A 19,732-nucleotide genomic window follows, 5' to 3' on the forward strand; every position below is an offset into this window, starting at 1 on the left:
AGAAGCACTGAAACTTTATTAAAGTTTTTGAACACGAACATGAAACCTCATCCCGCCAGTGGATGAGATTTCATGTTTTATCAGAAGCCCGCTGGAGCTCCTGGCCTGCCTGCCAGCCTTAAGGTTGGATGGGCAGGTCTTTAATTATCTTAATTATCTGATTTCGCTGTCCGCCCGCCTTCCTAAAAATTTAAATGGACCAGGATGATGTCTGGGGTTCCTCCTGACGTCATCCCGCATCATTTTTCCCTCGGCGAGCGGGCCCCGCCCCCAAATCGCCCTCAGAGCAAACGCAGCTTTTTTGAATATATATATATATAGGATGTTGAATACAGAGTAAAATTTCTAAATTTGATGAAGATACCAAACTAGCTGCAGAATCTTCCTTTAGTGGTGAGGTTGTCAACAACAGGGCAGGAAGTGCTCAGGGGCAGGGCGAATGGCCATGCGGGATCATCTGGTGATCAGTCAATTAGTTATACATGAGCAAGGATTGCGGCAAGTCATGCAGGGGGGAAGAGCAGGAAGTCTACGCCCCATCATTATCTCATGGGGTTGAAGGTACATTTAGAGACCATCCAGACAGGCACTCATTCCCTAAAAGCCAGGAGCATCACTCTAGCTTTCCGCAGCAAAATCTTCTGGTCCTTCCCCCATCTCACCAGCCCCCCACCTCCACCCCTATGGAACGTCAACCGCTAACTTCTTAATGTCAGAGGAGCCAAAGAAGAGTGGCCCCAGGGCTCAGTGAAACTTCATTGCAGTTTCTCCTCCAGGCTGTCTGGGAAAGGCGGGAGGTCCTGCTTCCCAGAGATGGCAGCAGGAGGTCCACCCGTCTGACCAAGGCAGCTTGGAGAAGGTTACAGCACAGGTTAGCACCCGTAAGGCCCACTAATGCAGGATGAGGTTGAATGATCTTCTGCATTCTGCCAGGGTGAGTGGTACCATGCAGTCACTGTAAAGTGACACTCATAAGGGCTGCAAGCAGTGTAGGTGTACGAGTGCAGAGGGATGTCAGACAGAAGTTTGGTTAGAAGGCCTCACTATCAAATGGAACATGTGGACTGATTGTGTGGGAGCCACTTCATGCTGTGAAGGTTGTGCCAGTTGCAGGACAATGTGAGTGTCTAACATTTACTGGAGAGGGCTCAGGGGCTGTCATAGGCATACATGCTCATAAAGTGGTCATGAACCAACTCAATCTTTCTGTTTGCCCGTCTGCAGGAGAAAACTGCTCATAATAGGCTCCAAGGCTGACAGAGGAGTACCAGACACCAGAATCCTGGGGAAGCTGCACAACTTGCCAGGGAAGACAGAGGCAGAGCATGCACTGACGAGCGACCGGAGGTTCTCAGCCATCCAGTCTGGTGTTGACAAATGGACGTACAGGAGTAACACCTGAAACATTGTTGAGAAAAGAGAATGGCAGGCAGTGACTAGTGGGGTACCGCAGGGATCGGTGCTGGGACCCCAGCTATTCACAATATATATTAGTGATTTAGATGAGGGAACTAAATGTAACATCTCCAAATTTGCAGATGACACAAAGCTGGGTGGGAGGGTGAGCTGTGAGGAGGATGCAGAGATGCTTCAGTGTGATTTGGACAAGCTGAGTGAGTGGGCAAATGCATGGCAGATGCAGTATAATGTGGATAAATGTGAGGTTATCCACTTTGGTAGTAAAAACAGGAAGGCAGATTATTATCTGAATGGCTATAAATTGGGAGAGAGGAATGTGCAACGAGAGCTGGGTATCCTTGTACACCAGTCGCTGAAGGTAAGCATGCAGGTGCAGCAGCTGGTAAAGAAGGCAAGTGATATGTTGGCCTTCATAGCCAGAGGATTCGAGTACAGGAACAGGGATGTCTTGCTGTAATTGTATAGGGCCTTGCTGAGACCACACCTGGAATATTGTGTGCAGTTTTGGTCTCCTTATCTGAGAAAGAATGTTCTTGCTATAGAGGGAGGGCAGCCAAGGTTTACCAGACTGATTCCTGGGATGGTGGGACTAACATACGAGGAAAGATTGAGTTGGCTAGGATTATATTCGCTGGAATTCAGAAGAATGAGGGGGGATCTCATAGAAACCTATAAAATTCTAACAGGACTAGACAGGGTAGATGCAGGAAGGATGTTCCCGATGGTGGGGGAGTCCAGAACCAGGGGTCACAGTCTGAGGATATGGGGTAGACCATTTAGGACTGAGATGAGGAGAAACTTCTTCACCCAGAGATTGGTCAGCCTATGGAATACACTACCACAGAAAGTAGTTGAGGCCAAAACATTGTATGTTTTCAAGAAGGAGTTAGATATAGCTCTTGGGGCAAAAGGGATCAAAGGATATGGGGAGAAAGCGAGAGCAGGCTATTGAGTTGGATGATCAGCCATGATCATGATGAATGGCGAAGCAGGATCGAAGGGCCGAATAGCCTACTCCTGCTCCTATTTTCTATACTTCTATGTTTCTATAACCGTCAGCTAATTCTTTTTGTTCTCCATTGTAGGTTCTTGAAACAAGTCAAAAGCTAAAAAGAGGGTCTGCCTTTCCCCAGCTCTACCTCCACCACCAGCACCACCTCTGAGGATAACCCTGAAGAGTCAGGGGATGCACCGTCAAGGCATATTCCCCTGCACCCCCCACCAGTGCAGAAACACTCACTTTAGTGGGCATATGTTCTAGATTTGGCTCGGCGTCACATTCTGCTGAGAACATCACATACACATGCTCCGCCGCTAACAGAGGATGTGACAGCCAAGATCTCTGACACTTAGAACATTGCTGGAGATCAGGCCCATGATGAGGCCTAGTTGATGGTGAGCCTCTGGATTTGGCCATAAGAGACCTGAGATACAGAGACAGGCAGGGAACGTATGGCAATGATGCCAGAGACCATGTGCAGATTTGAGTGACTGGCAGAGGAAGCCTGTCGAAGTTCTGTCTGCTGTCATGTCTCCAGCACGTGAGCATTTGGCTGCCTGCACGGAAAGGGTGGTGACTGCCTGGGAGATTAGGGTCCAACAGAATACACGGTGGCTGCCGGGTATGCGCTTGGACCTGCACTCTAGCCATAGGTGCAGCCCGCCGGATTCATCCTCCCACGTTGAAGGGAAAACACGCCGATGTGTTTCACAACAGCATCTATAAGGCATGCACCTGGCGGGTTGCACTTCGCTCAGGGCTTCAAGGTTTGTTTGCCTACCTTGTTTCGGTCAACACTTGCTGTCATCAGCACCAGGCTTCACAGACTGCACCACATCACTTTTAGGAGGGCTTATGGGTAGGTCTCTACCTATCAGATCGGCCATATGTGGGTAGCTTTTTAATGCTACGGCTAGGGCTTGCTTGGGGAAGGGGGAGAAGTGGCCTCAGGCAAGGGACGAGGCTGCAGGACAAGAGCTGTACTGGGGAAGGAGGGTGTGTGGAGGATGTGTTGATCTTTGCAAGTGGTCTCAAGATAGTGAGGGCTGAGGAGGCAGTCTCCAGAGGAGATGAGGTCAGATGGACATGTGAGGGTATGTGTGTGGGAATGGGTGGTGATGTCCCTTGAGCTGGCCTTGAGTGAGATGCCAGTGAATGTGTGATGGGCTTGAGTGTGAGTTTAGAGTGATCAGATGATTGCCATACCCTGGCTGCATGGATAAGATCATTCATCCTTTATCAGCAATGGATGGCCAACCTCTTCTGTGCAGCATTGGCACTCATACAACTGCTATCGCCTACCAAGCCAGAGTGGTAATTTAGCTGCCTCTCCTGCGGCTAGAGCGGGGTAGCGGACATCACAGTGGGCATCCAGAGGGTGCACAAGGGCTGCAGTCTTCTTGCCTTTCAGGGCCATGTCTTCTTTGCTGCAGTCCTGGGCTTGAAGCACTGAGCATAGCTGTACTTTAAATGTGGTGCCTGGCATAATGAAGCAGCGAGGTGATAGCGTGGCAGGCAAATTAGAGCCTGCCCGCCATGGAAACAGTGTGTATCCCGGGAATGCATAATTAATGCAGCAGGTTTGAGACAATACGGCTTGAAAAGCCACCATTCGGCTGGCGACTAAAGCACTGTCTGTCCCGCACGCTATCGCACTTAGTGCAAATCTGAGCTCGCTCTGCCCTATGACTCTATGGAGTATAATTAATTAGAATTTTCAACTTACAGGTGTACACTTTACAAGAGGCCCAAAGAATTTGTCCAGTGTGTACAGATACTTTACATTATCTTTAGCTTCATTGGCTGCATCTGTAATATTGCTGTCCTAAGAAAAATGAAAATTAAAAATCACTACAAGGAACTGAAGTCTACAAGCAATACGTTGCTGAATAAAATATTCAATATATACTGTATATTTTCTTAAAAAGCTGTACAAACTCAGTTTGAAGAGTGAAAATTACCAGTTTTCTCCAGTGTTTCAATGTCCTGGATTTTGCAATTTGAAGAATGCCTACCACTCTTCTCACTTGATGGTTCTTAACCTGATCAAGAAGGCTAAAATAAGAAGAATAAAGTTGCTGAAAGACCCACAAATTCAAAGATCAAATTCAATTGCAAGAACTTTCATAAAGTCTTAGCTTGATGCTGTTGCAAAACTGTGCGGGATGGCAAAATAGTTTGGGAAGCAGAGATTTTCCAAAAAGGAATTTAGTGATATTAAGATCATGAATTTCCTATGGCTTCGCCAGCTTTCCATCTTAAATCTGGTGAAAACCACTGGTAAATGGCAGAGACTCATTTGCATCCCAACATGGTAAGTGTAGAGTGCTCCAGGTAGCTGTTACACTGGAATCAAAACCTATGGATTTTCAGGGTCTAAGTTTTGGACAGATGATTAAAAGACAGAATATAACCATAGCACCTTAAGAAGGCACTCAGTACAACACATATCTCCGCCACGCTTTGTTAACTCAACATTATTGCCATTACACAGCTCTTCCTTGAGGCTTTTCCCTACCTGGTTGATGTTCTGTAACTACAAAACTAAAAAAGAAATCTTTTTCTTAAGAGCTCCCATCTCACTGAGGAGGCTTTAGGCCAATCCACAGCCTGCTCTGAAAACCCTGTTGACATTTTAACAGTTGTGACAAGTTCTACAACAGCAGCGGAGGCAACCTGCAACAACCTAAAACAATCAACAACATTCTAATTAAAGCAAACCACAACACTCAAAGAAAAAGTCAGTTCAGTCAATCTCCCAATGTTAACGGATCCTTTAAAAAGATTCCACATGTAAGATTTTGATAATTCTACTACTTTTTAGGGCTTGTTGAGGGCTATAAACATCTATGGACTTTACTCTTTAACCACATTTTGAATTAGTTCCGTTTGAATTTCTGTTAATGAGATAGTGGGCAGTAAAGGTAGTTGGGGAACAGGAAGGCAGTTTGAGAGAAGCTACTTAATTGTTTTATGACTTTAAGTTGCTTGAGAGTCTGGATTCAGCAGCTCCATGTTTCAAAGCTAACAGCAAAAGTTTTTGTGAAAATATTCAGAAATAGAGCAAGGTAAAGGGGAATGTGGGTACAAAACTGATGCAGACAAGCTGATAACAGACAATAAGAAAACGGCAGCCTTACAAAACGAGCATTTTGCTTCTGTTTTCACAATGAAGGAAAAGGAAAACAAAATGTCAGTGCAACAAGTAGTGTTCCTCAGGCATTGCATTGGGGCCTCAGCATTTCACCATATATTAATGAGCTGGATGAAGAATTAGAGAATTGTGCTTTCACGTTTATTGATGATATTGAGTTAGGAAGCACAATAATAGTGTAGATTGGAGAAGGTTATTACAAGGGGATATAGAATTAGTGAGTGGGGCAAAGTACAGCAGATGAAGTTAATTCAGGGAAGTATGAGGTCAGCCATTTAAGAGTGAAATTAGGAAGCATTTTTTCACACATATGTTAGAAATTTGGAACTCCCTTCAGATAAAGAGCTGTGAATAATGAATCAACTGAAATTAACAAAATGGCAACTAACAGATTTTTGTTCGGTAAAGGTATTGAGGGATATGGAACAAAGTTGGGTAAAAGGAGTGGAGGTACAGGTCAGTCTTGTACGAATTGAATGGTGGACAGACTTGAGGGGTTGAATGGCCTACTGCTGACCCTATGTATGGCTTTGGATGTTGGTTGCAAAACACTGGCCATGGTTTAAACTGGAAGTGGATTTGGAAGAAAAAAAGCTTGAGAGCAATTAAGGCAATTAATTAAATATATAAGAATTAAGTATAACTCCCAAGTTGGTAATAATAAATCTGCTTAATTAGATACCTATAATATACATGGGCCCTGGCTGTTCACAATATATATCAGTGATTTGGATGTGGGGACCAAATGTAATATTTCCAAGCTCACAGATGACACAAAGCTAGATGGGAATGTGTGTTGTGTGGAAGATGCAAAATGGCTTCAAGAGGATGTGGAAAAGCTTAGTGAGTATGCAAGAACATGGCAGATGGAATATAATGTGGAAAAATGTTATCCACTTTAGCTCTGGGGTAGAGAATTCCCATTGTTTTGAAAGTGTGTCCCCTGTTTCAACCTCCCCAACCAAGGGAAATATCTTACCTGCATTTACCCTGTCTATCCCTTTAAGTATTTTTCAATGAGATCACCTCTCATTCTTCAAATTTCTAGAGAATACAGGCCCAATTTCCCCTGGATAGGGAGTCTAGAACCAGGAGGAACAACTTCAAAATAAGGGGAAAGACACCTAAGACTGAGATAAGGAGATTTTTTTTTTTCTCGGGGGTGATGAATCTTTGGAATTTTCTAGCCCAGAGGGCTATGGAAGCTCAGTCATTGAGTATGTTTAAAGCAGAGATTGGCAGATTTCTAAATACCAACAATGTAAAAGGATATAGGAATAGCGTGGGAAAAAGGTATTGAAGTGAATGATCAGCCTTGGTCGTATTGAATGGTGGAGCAGGCTCGATGGGCTGAATGGCCTACTCCTGTTCCTATGTTGCTATTATATCAAATTTGGGGATTACATGTAATATCTTCATTTATAACCAGTTATTCTGTCATGAAATAAAGTTGTAAAAGGAAAATACAGGAAAAGAAAAGGAACTAGAAATCTAGAAATTTATGTGGCCCTCTTTTTGGGCATGGGGGTTGCCATTCATACGTAGCTGTGCCAGCTCCAATCGAGGTGATGCACCCACCTCATCCGCAAGATTGTAGCGCGTGGCCCAATGGGTTCCACGTTATTTCTTTCTTCTTCACACTGCCAGCTGCCTCTGCACACAGCAGGGGGCCGAACCGTGTTGTGCAGATACCATGTGGTGCAGCTAGCCTGCTCTTCTTAAAGGCAGGTTGCCCCTTTTAAAGGAAAGCTGCACTGAATAGTATTGGTAAAACTTAAGTGATGGAAAATTGAACACCAGGAAAGACATAGCGTTCTAAGATGATGGATGGACTGGTGGAGACATGATTGGTGAAGGTGGACAGGAGAGATGCCATGGTTCTGTGGAGGGCAGAAGGTCCTCAAAACCACCCTCAAAAGGAGTGGGAGCAGGTGGTGAGGGAGGTCAATTCCTGTCATCTGGAACCAAGAACCTGGCAGCAGCAACACAAGAAGTCTGATGACCTCATGTGGGTGATAAACATTAGTGAATGTACCTCCAAATGACATCTCCTACCCACCAAACCACCAACGTCTCACACTGCTCAATGGATCACATCCCCATTACTCACCCACCAGCACTGCCTGGCACTCAGAGCTCATATCTAACAACCAGATATTCCACCTCTCCCTACACATCTACCATTGCTGCCAGCCTTACACCTACATACCTCCAGTTATTCAGATTGGCTGGATGGTTAACAGTGAGGTTGAGCGTCTTAGGCTACAGGAGAATATAGACGCGATGGTCAAATGGGCAGATAAGTGGCAGATGGAATTTAACCCTGAAAAGTGTGAGGTGATACATTTTGGAAGAAGTCATTTGACAAGGAAGTATTCAATGAACAGCATGATACTAGGAAGTTCTGAGGAACAAAGAGACCTTGGCACGTGTGTCCATAGATCTCTGAAGGCGGAGGGGCATGTTAGTGGGGTGGTGAAAAAGGCATATGGGACACTTGCCTTTATCGTTCGAGGCATAGATTACAAAAGTAGGGAGATCATGTTGGAGTTGTATAGAACCTTGGTGAGGCCACAGCTGGAGTACTGTGTGCAGTTCTGGTCACCACATTATAGGAAGGATGTGATTGCACTAGAGGGGTGCAGAGGAGATTCACCAGGATGTTGCCTGGGATGAAACATTTAAGTTATGAAGAGAGGTTGGATAGATTTGGGTTGTTTTTGTTGGAGCAGAGAAGACTGAGGGGCGACCTGATTGAGGTGTACAAAATTATGAGGGGCATGGACAGGGTGGATAGGGAGCAGCTGTTCCCCTTAGTTGGAGGTTCAGTCACAAGGGGACATAAGTTCAAGGTGAGGGGCAGGAGGTTTAGGGGGGATGTGAGGGAAAACTTTTTTACCCAGAGGGTGGTGACAGTCTGGAATGCACTGCCTGGGAGGGTGGTGGAGGCGGGTTGCCTCATATCCTTTAAAAAGTATCTGGATGAGCACTTGGCACATCATAACATTCAAGGCTATGGGCCAAGTGCTGGTAAATGGGGTTAGGTAGGTAGGTCAGGTGTTTCTCGTGTCGGTGCAGACTCGATGGGCCGAAGGGCCTCTTCTGCACTCTGTGATTCTGTGATTCAGTTATGGAAGGAAGATCACCCAAACAGCGCTGCACAATCACTGACATTCTGCTCTCCCTCTTGCAGCATGGCACACAACAGAATGGAGCACAGCAGATCTGGCAGGGGACAAGATTATTTGTATTTCCCACAGAGGTGACGGTTTTCCACATTCTGTGCAACGGATCCCATAGCATCCGATGCTGCTGAGAACATTGAGGATGAGGGTATGTTCCTGCCTTATTCCCCTTCTAAACTCATAATTCACCCTCATTCTACTATCTGACATGATTTGTATGCTGAAGATGGTGTGTCCATGGACCTCTTTTCACTCCACCCACTTCCCCTCACTCCAACCTTCCCCTACTGATTTCCTGCTTTTAGACACCAAAGAAATGTTGCCTACGCAGCCAAAGGAAGAAGAGCGAGAGCAATAATAGAGCCTTAATAAAGAGGGCCTTTCACTTGATCACACACGCAGGCAATAGCCTAGCTCTGGAGACAACTACAGATTTTGCATTAGCATGTGGTGAGTCATCCAGGCATGAGTGTGCTTCAGCCAGGCCAGATAGAAAAGATAGCTTGTTTGCCAGCTCACAAAACAGTAACATTGTAGACATGTTCTGCTGCAGAGGACTCAAATGAACACGAGAATGTAAGCAATAGGAGGAGTAGCCTACACAGCCCCTCAAGCCTGTTTCACCATTCAATATGATCATGGCTGATCTTCTGCCGCAACTCCTCCCCCTGCAACCAAAATAAATAACATCACACCTGCCTACTTTATACTCTATCTGCCACATTGCTGTCCACTCACTTAACCTGCTTACATCTCTTTGCAGCCTGTTTGTGTCCGCTCCACAGCTTACATTCCTATCTAGTTTTGTCTCATCAGCAAATTAGGACCATTACTTTCTGTTTCTTCAGCTACATCATTAATATAGATGTAAATAGCTGAGGCCCCAGCACTGATCCTTGTGGCATTCCACGAGTATAGCCTGCCAACTTGAAAATGCCCCATTTATCCCTACTCTCTGCTTCCTGTCTGTTAACCTATGCTATTATATCACTCCCAACTCCATGAGCCCTTAACAAGTGGAACTCTTCCAAACTCTTAAGAGAGGAAACAATATTGGTGTCTGCATTTTCCATGACAGAAATTTTGATTAACAATTTTTGTGTTCCATTGAAATTGCTGAATTTTGGGTGTATTTGGGTTAGAAAATGGAATAATTATCTATAAGAAAGGGGCTGATGATAGGTCTCAAGACCAATAAAGTAACTTTAAGATAAAAGCAAAATACTGCAGATGCTGGAAATCTGAAACAAAAACAAAAATACCTGGAAAAACTCAGCAGGTCAAACAGCATCAGCGGAGAGGAACACAGTTAACGTTTCGAGTCCGTATGACTTCATCAGAACTGAGGGAATATAGAAATGAGGTGAACTGTAAGCTGGTTGAGGGGGATGGGACAGGTAGAGCTGGGTAGACGGCCAGTGATAGGTGGAGACAAAGGAGCGATTGCCAAAGATGTCATAGACAAAAGGACCTCTGAAATACAACTGCCTAGGTTATATTGTACTGCTTGATGGATATCCCAGAGATTTGTGCTCATTTACCTGAATAAAACAATGAAGTCCCTATTATCTCAGTAGTTTATCATTTTTGCTTTTAAATGACTATTCAGAGAATGATTGCTTTCACTAGTGGATTCAAAAACCTTTTATAAATTCCAGCAGGCAGTGCATGCAATCAGTACACCATCAAGAAGATAAACAAGAAGTTTCATAAAGATAAAAGCAAAAAACTGCGGATGCTGAAAATCCAAAACAAAAACAAAAATACCTGGAAAAACTCAGCAGGTCTGGCAGCATCTGCGGAGAGGAACACAGTTAATGTTTCGAGTCCGAATGACCCTTCAACAGAGCTAAGTCAAAATAGAAGAGAGGTGAAATATAAGCTGGTTTAAGGGGGGATGGGACAAGTAGAGCTGGATAGAGGGCCAGTGGTAGGTGGAGATAACCAAAAGATGTCACAGACAAAAGGACAAAGAGGTGTTGAAGATGGTGATATTATCTAAGGAACGTGCTAATTAAGGGTAGAAAGCAGGACAAGCAAGGTACAGATAGCCCTAGTGGGGGTGGGATGGGGTGAAGAAATCAAAAAAGGCTAAAAGGTAGAGATAAAACAATGGATGGAAATACATTTAAAAATAATGGAAGTAGGTGGGAAAAGTAAAATCTATATAAATTATTGGAAAAAAAGGGGGGGATCGAAAAGGGGGTGGGGATGGAGGAGAGAGTTCATGATCTAAAATTGTTGAACTCAATGTTCAGACCGGAAGGCTGTTAAGTGCCTAATCGGAAGATGAAGTGCTGTTCCTCCAGTTTGCGTTGAGCTTCACTGGAACAATGCAGCAAGCCAAGAACGGACATGTGGGCATGAGAGCAGGGTGCAGTGTTGAAATGGCAAGCGACAGGGAGGTCTGGGTAATGCTTGCGGACAGACCGAAGGTGTTCTGCAAAGTGGTCACCCAGTCTGCGTTTGGTCTCTCCAATGTAGAGGAAACCGCATTGGGAGCAACGAATGCAGTAGACTAAATTGAGGGAAGTGCAAGTGAAATGCTGCTTCACTTGAAAGGAGTGTTTGGGCCCTTGGACGGTGAGGAGAGAGGAAGTGAAGGGGCAGGTGTTGCACCTTCTCCGGTTGCATGGGAAGGTGCCGTGAGAGGGGGTTGAGTTGTAGGGGGTGATGGAAGCGTGGACCAGGGAGTCCTGGAGGGAACAATCCCTGTGAAATGCCGCGGGGGGGGAGGGCGGTGAAGGAAAGATGTGTTTGGTGGTGGCATCATGCTGGAGTTGGTGGAAATGGCGGAGAATGATCTTTTGAATGTGGAGGCTGGTGGGGTGATAAGTGAGGACAAGGGGGACCCTGTCATGTTTCTGGGAGGGAGAAGAAGGTGCGAGGGCGGATACGTGGGAGATGGGCCAGACACGGTTGAGGGTCCTGTCAACCACCGTGGATGGAAAACCTTGGTTAAGGAAGGAGGACATGTCAGAGGAACTGTTTTTGAAAATGGCATCATCAGAACAGATGCGACAGAGCCAAAGGAACTGAGAGTATGGGATGGAGTCCTTACAGGAAGCGGGGTGTGAGGAGCTGTAGTCGAGGTAGCTGTGGGAGTCAGTAGGCTTGTAATGGATATTGGTGGACAGTCTATCACCAGAAATTGAGACAGAGAGGTCAAGGAAGGAAAGGGAAGTGTCAGAGATGGACCATGTGAAAATGATGGAGGGGTGGAAATTGGAAGCAAAATTAATAAATTATTCCAGGTCCAGACGGGAGCATGAAGCAGCACCGAAGTAATCAACGATGTACCAGAGAAAGAGTTGTGGGAGGGGGCCGGAGTAGGACTGGAACAAGGAATGTTCCACATACCCCATAAAGAGACAGGCATTGCTCATAAAGATAACTCCCTCTGCAAACCTGCTTTTATTTTCTAGTTCAGACAAGTTACACAGAGGTCCTTTTGTCTATGACATCTTTGGCAATCTCTCCTTTGCCTCCACCTATCACTGGCCCTCTACCCAGCTCTACCTGTCCCACCCACCTCAACCAGCTTACATTTCACCTCATTTCTATATTCCCTCAGTTCTGATGAAGAGTCATACGCACTCGAAACATTAACCGTGTTCCTCTCCGCAGATGCTGTCAGACCTGCTGAGTTTTTCCAGGTATTTTTGTTTTTGTTTCAATAAAGTGACTTGTCCGAACTAGAAAATAAAAGCAGGGTTGAAGAGGGAGTTATCTTTATGAAACTTCTCCTTGTTTACCTTCTTGATGGTACATTGATTGTATGCACTGCCTGCTGGATCTTATAAAAGGTTTTTGAATCCACTAGTGAAAACAATCATTCTCTAAACAGTCATTTAAAAGCAAAAATGATAAACTACTGAGATAATAGGGACTTCGTTGTTTTATTCAGGTAAATGAGCACAAATCTCTGGGATATCCATCAAGCAGTACAATATAACCTAGGCAGTTGTATTTCAGAGGTCAAATTCCCAGGGTCAGCAAGACTAGGGAAAAAACAATACAATTTTAGTACTACTGCTACTCTTAGCTGATGTGGCACAATAACGCAATATCAACTCATTTAAATATTCTTGTGCTTTGGCACTTATCCACATACTGGGAGTGCTACAGAGTGGATCTCAAGTACCAGCAGCTATCAAAAGGCTGCTGCTGAACTTAAATGCACTTCCATTATTCCAGAAAAATGGTACAACTCTTCTAATGGAATGGGCGTTTGGCAAAGATGATTATAGGAACAAAATGTCACAATTGGAAGGAAAAGGCCATCCAAAAAGGAAAAAACAAATCTTGGGGTAGACTTACCCTAAATTACCCATTGCAAATGAAGTATGCTCAGCATCCAGTAAAATGGTGAGAAGTGCACTTTCAGTAACAGTTTGTGCACAACCTGGGCTAAATTTTGTCCAACTGATGGGAGCTCCAATGAAGGGCCAAAAAGCCAGAGATAACCATGCCTCAGCTGATCATGGGTCCCCGGTCATATTTTAAGCTCATTGTGCTACCTTGAGAAGATGGCATCCTGACTCCCAAGTGCTGCTGACCAAACAGAGGACTGGCAATTCTTTATCCCCAATAGAACCATCAGGAGTTGCAACCATTGCTGGGACTGCAGTCAGCCGAGAGTACACAGTGATGGACACTGCCCTCAGAACAAGGTGAGTGGAGTTTGGAGTCACCAGGGCCTCAGGCAGGCCCTGGTGAGTGGGATGGTGTTTGATGACAGCAATTGGAGTGTTTCCAAAGGGTAGCTATTCCTCCCTGGGGGCCCCGCCATGGGCCACAGAGTGCCCCCTGTGGTATGTTCAGTAGGTCTCACAAAGAGGTTCTGAGTCTTATATGGTTGAACATTAAGGCCTGGATTTTCCAGCCCCGTCATGGCAGGGTCTGCTTTGGGAGATTCTGCGGCTTAGCGGACTTTTGATTGGACCAGACAATCCAGGCAACAGGCTGGGCTGTAAAATCTGACCCAAAGTATTTATTGATAACATATAACTATGTACAGACTTGCAGTTAAGTTAAGAGAAGTTAAGAGCTAACTTCATCCCTGCTTCTATGCAGGTCTCTGAGCAGTCCACAACTGACCCTGGTGTTGGGTGATGTGTCTCTCTACATCACACTGTGGGCAGTACTGTTTCCCAGTCCAACATTAACCCTTGCTATGCCAGATACCCTTATGCTACAGCCCTCTACTCAAGACTTCAGTGAAGCCACCAGGGTTTACTAGGTGGTCCCCCCATGCAGCAAAGGGGCCACACACTACTGGTAAAATACCAACGGCAGCAGAAAGAGGCCCTTAATTGACCCCTTAAGTGGTCTCTGGGCAGGACAGCCGTCCTCCAACTTCCCCTCCACTGTTAAAATGCCATGGGTTGGGAAGGCGATGGGCATTCAACCTCCCACCTTCCTTTGTCATTTTCTGGGCCCCTCACACCCTCTGCCTCCCAGGCCATATCTAAAGGGCTGGTAAAATCCAGCCCTATGTAAGCAGGCTTCTATTTGATGGAGCAATGTTAATATATGTGCTCAGTGTGCAATGGACACAAAGAAGGCTTCAAGCCTGTGGAGTGTACAATTTCAGATCCATTCTTGTCTGCCCTTAGCTTTACACCTTTCAGTCCCATTCCTATTCAGATAGCAAGGTGTAGGTTAAAACAGTTGGTAACAGTTAACTGAATAACAGAATCAACTTAAACGAATATGTACCTATTAAACTTTGCCATTCTAGTCTTCCAGTGGTCCAGTTCTGCAGAGGGACCAATATCATCAGCTTCCTTTCTCATTTGTTCACTTTCAGCCAAGACTTGCTCAATTTGTTTAGTCCATGATATCAGCACTCCCTCAAGTTGCTCCACAAGTTCAGTATTACTAGCTGGAAGCAATTTCAATTTAATTAAATTCATTTATTTCAGAATTTTAATATCAACACAAAATAATTAAAGGCCTCTCAATTCAATTTTGCAACGACAGAGCTGCAACTGTTATGAATCTGAAATGATTCCATTAACTATGCATTACATAAGAAACCATATTAAGTGTGAAAGCAAACAATACCACATAGGGATTAACTATGATCACATATAGCTACATTTTACACTCTACATAATGGACACAATATTGATTTGTCACGGAAGCTGTTATCCCACATGACTATAACAATATTTCTCCAAAAAAAAGGAAAATTGCCTGCTTGAAAAGGTACATTTCAATTTCTCAACAATTTCTCTTGTTGTTCTCTGCAGGCACTAAACATAAAACAACATTATCTTGTATAGTCTTGACCACTTATCTAAAATGAATTTATCCCAACATTCTGCTTATGCCGACACAAATATAAAGGCTCAGTCCCTTTACCATACCAAAAAAATGACCATTTAGGCTGATACCAACATAAACTCTAGCCCGCTTAGGCAGACAAATTTCTTGGATGTAAAAGATGGTTCCATAGAGCCAGAGGTCCTGGTGCTTAGGGAGCCAGTTAAGTTGAAATGTGGCAGGAGGGGCCATTGCCGACCATTTTCAGCACATCTCATGCTGATCACTGTGTTTAAGAGCATTGGAAAATTGTCAGGAAGGGCCTGAATTGGCACAGCAGGCAAGAGAGCACGCCCCCTGGTTTTTGGATGCCGTGCTGGAGTCGCTGGTGTTGCAGATGGTCTGGAGAAAAGAGTTTCTCTTCCCTTGGGGCCAAAGGACCCTCCAGACACATGCGCAGAAAGCATTAGGAGCAGGTGGATATAAAATGGCAGGTGGTGCATCAGATCAGCATTATGTGCTAGCTGACGTCACAATTTGCATGTTCTGCATGCTTTTGATGCACATATAGAATACCTACACTATCAATTTTCCACATAGCCGTGTAGATGCCAGTGTTGTAGCTGTACTGGAACAGTTTGGCTAGAGGCAGCGCAAGTTCTAGAGCACAAGTCTTCAGTACTAATGCCAGAATATTGTCAGGGCCCAGAGCCTTTGCAGTATCCAGTGCCTCCAGCCATTTCTTGATATCACGTGGAGTGAATTGAATTAGCTGAAGACTAGCTTCTGTGATGCTGGGGACCTCCAGATACTGGGGATCATCCACTCGGCACTTCTAGCTGAAGATTGTAGCAAATGCTTCAGCCTTATTTTTGCACTGATGTGCTGGGCTCCCCCATCATTGAGGATCAGGATATTTGAGTAGCCCCCTCCTCCAGTGAGTTGTTTAATTGTGACAGAGGGGACATGTTTTATTAATTTTTTCTGTTCTTTAATAATGTTTTCAATATATTCTTCATCTCCTTGAGGCAGTTCTGTGTCTCAGGGAGATTATTCAGCATTCTTTCGCACACATTGCGCAAAGTTCACGCTCGTCTGGCTCACAGTCCTCCCCCTGCCCGCACAGGCAGCGCTCAGCACTGCTGCTCGCCTATCACGCTGGGCAGGCTTTAATTAGCCCACCCGCATAAAATTGTGGAGCGCTGCCAATCACAGGCAGCGGGCAGCTCCCTGACTGCCCCCACCTGCCTCCGCTGATACCACATGCCAAGGGCAAAATTCTGCCCTTATATATACATATGCACACACTCTCATATTACGTTACATTAAACTGTCTTAAATTATAAAGAAAGAAATCAGCGTAGAGTTGGAAGCTGAAAACTAAAACAGTATTAAGTAAAACATATTTGATACCTGCAATCAAATAGTCTGAGGGGCCATGCAGATCATCAAGGCTGTAGCCTGTAACTGCCTCCTCAAGAATTACCTGACGCTCCATATTTTTCCTGGCAGAAGACAAATTGCTGACAAATTTGTCCAAGGACTCAAGAAATTCCTGAATCTGGACATTCTTTAGTCCATCTTTAATAGATCCCCAATTCTGTTCATTTGGAGGGAAATAACAAAAAAGTTAATACTATTAATAATTCATTTAATACCATTTAAAATATTAAACAAATTGTTGTATTAAAGTATTTCATTGTTCTGGCATTCTGTATTTTAGCTAAAATAAAACTTCTATCTGCATTGCTGTTATAGAATTGACTTTAAAATCTCCTAGACTCAGATATTTACAGCACAGTGTCCACATCGGTCAACAAAGATCTGACAACATTAATCCCATTTTCCAGTGCTTGGCCCATAGCCCTGGAGGCTATGGTAATACAAGTGAATATCTAAATACTTCTTAAATTTTACGAGAGTTTCTGACTCAGCCACCTTTTCAGGCAGTGAGTTCCAGATTCCCGCCACCCTCTGGGTGAAAATATTTCTCCTCAACTCCTCGCTTAGCCTTCTACCTCTTAACTTAAATCTATGCCCCTGGTTATTAGACCCTCTACTAATGGAAAAGTGCCTTCCTATCTACGTTATTTATGCCCCTCATAATCTTATACACCTCTATCAGGTCCCCTCTCAACCTTCACTGCTCCAAGGAAAACAACCCCAGCCTATCCAATCTTTCCCCATAACTCAGACCCTCCAGCCAAAGCAGCATCCTAGTAAAACTCTTCTGCACCCTCTCCAATGCAATCACACCCTTCCTATAATTTGATGACCAGAACTGCACGCAGTACTCCAATTGGTCTAACCAGCATTTTATACAGTTCCTGAATAACTTCCCTGCTCTTGTATTCAGTGCCTCAGCTAATAAAGGCAAGTATCCCATATGCCTTCTCAACCACCATATCTACCTGCCCTGCTACCCTCAGGGATCTATGGATATGCACACCAATGTTCCTCTGATCTTCAGTATTTTCCAGGGTCCTACTCTTCAAAGTGCAATGCCTTCACTTGTTAGCCCTACCCAAGTGCATTAACTCACACTTTTCTGGGTTGAATTCCATTTGCCACTGTTCTGCCCGCCTGACCAGTCCATTGATATCCTCCTGCAGTTTATGGGTATCCTCCTCACTATTTACCACTCTACCAATTTTCGTGTCATCCGCAAACTTTTTGATCAAACCCCTTACATTTAAGTCCAAATCATTTATGCACACCACAAATAGCAAGGGCCCCAGCACTAAGCCCACTGGAAACAGATTTCCAGTCACAGAAACATCCCGCTACCATCACCCTCTGCTTCCTGCCTCTCAGACAATCTTGGATCCAACATGCCACTTTGCCTTAGATCCCATGGACTCTTACTTTCTTGAACAGTCTGCCATGAAGGACCTTATCAAAAGCCTTGCTAAAGTCCATGTAGACCACATCAAATGCATTACCCTCATCAACACTTCTGGTTACCTCCTCAAAAAACTCAGTCAAATTTGTCAAACATGGCCTTCCCTTGACAAATCCATGCTGACTATCCCTGATTAATCCGTGTCTCGCCAAGTGCAGATATATTCTGTCCTTCAAAATTCTTTCTAGTAACTTCCCCACCACCGAGGTTTTTTAATAATGGGACAACGTTAGCAGTCCTCCAATCCTCTGGCACCTCACCTGTGGCCAGAGAGGATTTGAAAATTACTGCCAGGGCCCCTGATATCTCTTCCCTTGCCTCTCTCAACAGCCTGGGATATATCTCATCTGGGTCTGTGGCTTTATCCACTTTTAAGGCTGCTAAACCCACTAGTACCTCCTTTCTCTCTATGTTAATTTCCTCTAATATTTCACAGTCCTCCACTCTGATGTCTATACCTGCATTGTCCTTTTCCATTTTCAAGGCCAATGCAAAGTATTCATTGAGCACATACCCAAGTCTTCCAGGTCCACACACAGATTACCTCTATGATCCCTAACTGGTCTTACCCTTTCCCTAGTCATTCTCTTGCGATTTATATATTTTAAAAATCCCTTTCGGTTTTCCTCTGTTCTACCCAACATTGCTTTCTCATGCACTCTCTTAGCTTTCCTAGTTTCCTTTTTAAGTTCCCCCGTGCACCTTTTATACTCCTCTAGGGACTCTGCCATATTGAGCCCTTGGTATCTGCCATAAGCTTCTTTTTTCTTAATCCTAACCTTGGCATCCAGGGTTCTCCGGACTTGTTTCCCCACCACCCCCCCCACCGACCCTTTGTCTTTACAGGAATATATTTGCCCTGTACTCTTGCTATTTCCTCCTTGAATGCCTCTCACTGATCTGACACAGTTTTACCCGCAAGTAGCTGCTCCCAGTCCACTTGGGCCAAATCATATCTAATCCTAGCAAAATTAACCTTTCCTCAGTTCAGAACCTTTATTCTCAGCCCAACCTTACCTTTTCCATAACTATCCTAAATCTAACTGAGTTATGATCTATTGTTCTGATCACTGGCGAAAAGCCTAACCTCGGTGATCAGGCACAGGGGCTCAAATTACTAGCATAAGACTTGATGACTTTTTAGGTTCTAGAAATTGTAAAGGGTAGGAAAAAGAACAGCAAGCAAATAAAAATTGTCAGAGTCACTGTGTTCCCATAATCCGTTGTGGCACTTTGGAAGAAAACTGAACCCACCAGATTCAGCAAGGTCAGAACATTACAACAACTTGTATTTACATAACACCTTTAACAAAATGAAAGACCCAAGGAGTTTCAAAGGAGCACTGTAAAACAAAATATTACACTGAGCCACATAAGGAGATATTAGGTCAGATAACCACAGGTTTGGTCAAAGAGACATGTTTTAAGGAGTCCATTAAAGGAGGAACGAGAAGCAGGGAGGCAGAAAAGTGAATGGAGGGAATCCTGGAGCTTGGGGCATAGGCAACTGAAGACATGACCACCAATGACGGAGCAATTAAAGTTGAGGATGTGCAAGTGACCAGGATTAGATGCGTGCAGATACTTTGAAGGATTGTGGGGCTGAGGGAGATTACAGAGATAGGGAGGGGTAAGGCCATGGTGGGACTTGAAAACAAAGATGAGAATTATAAAATGAAGACGTTGCTTAACCATAAGCCAATGTAGGTCAACCAGCACAGGGGTGATAGGTAAATGGGGCTTGATGAGCGGAGGCGCACAGACAGCAGAGTTTTGGATGATCTCAAGTTTAAGGAAGGCAG

At 44.5% G+C, this 19,732-nt stretch overlaps 1 protein-coding gene across 1 annotated transcript in view; it reads right to left on the bottom strand.

The window, feature by feature from the left end:
• The window catches only part of dnah5l (dynein, axonemal, heavy chain 5 like), a 504,419-nt gene that overhangs the window by 422,289 nt on the left and 62,398 nt on the right, over positions 1 to 19,732 (bottom strand). The window contains exons 8-11 of the mRNA XM_041183960.1: positions 16,442 to 16,628; positions 14,480 to 14,645; positions 4,381 to 4,474; positions 4,146 to 4,244 (exon numbers count right to left, since the gene is read on the bottom strand). Of these exons, the coding sequence (XP_041039894.1) occupies positions 4,146 to 4,244; positions 4,381 to 4,474; positions 14,480 to 14,645; positions 16,442 to 16,628 (546 nt within the window). The remainder of the gene's footprint in view (positions 1 to 4,145; positions 4,245 to 4,380; positions 4,475 to 14,479; positions 14,646 to 16,441; positions 16,629 to 19,732) is intronic.

Source organism: Carcharodon carcharias, chromosome 3, assembly GCF_017639515.1.
Source record: "Carcharodon carcharias isolate sCarCar2 chromosome 3, sCarCar2.pri, whole genome shotgun sequence".
Classification (NCBI taxonomy): domain Eukaryota; kingdom Metazoa; phylum Chordata; class Chondrichthyes; order Lamniformes; family Lamnidae; genus Carcharodon; species Carcharodon carcharias.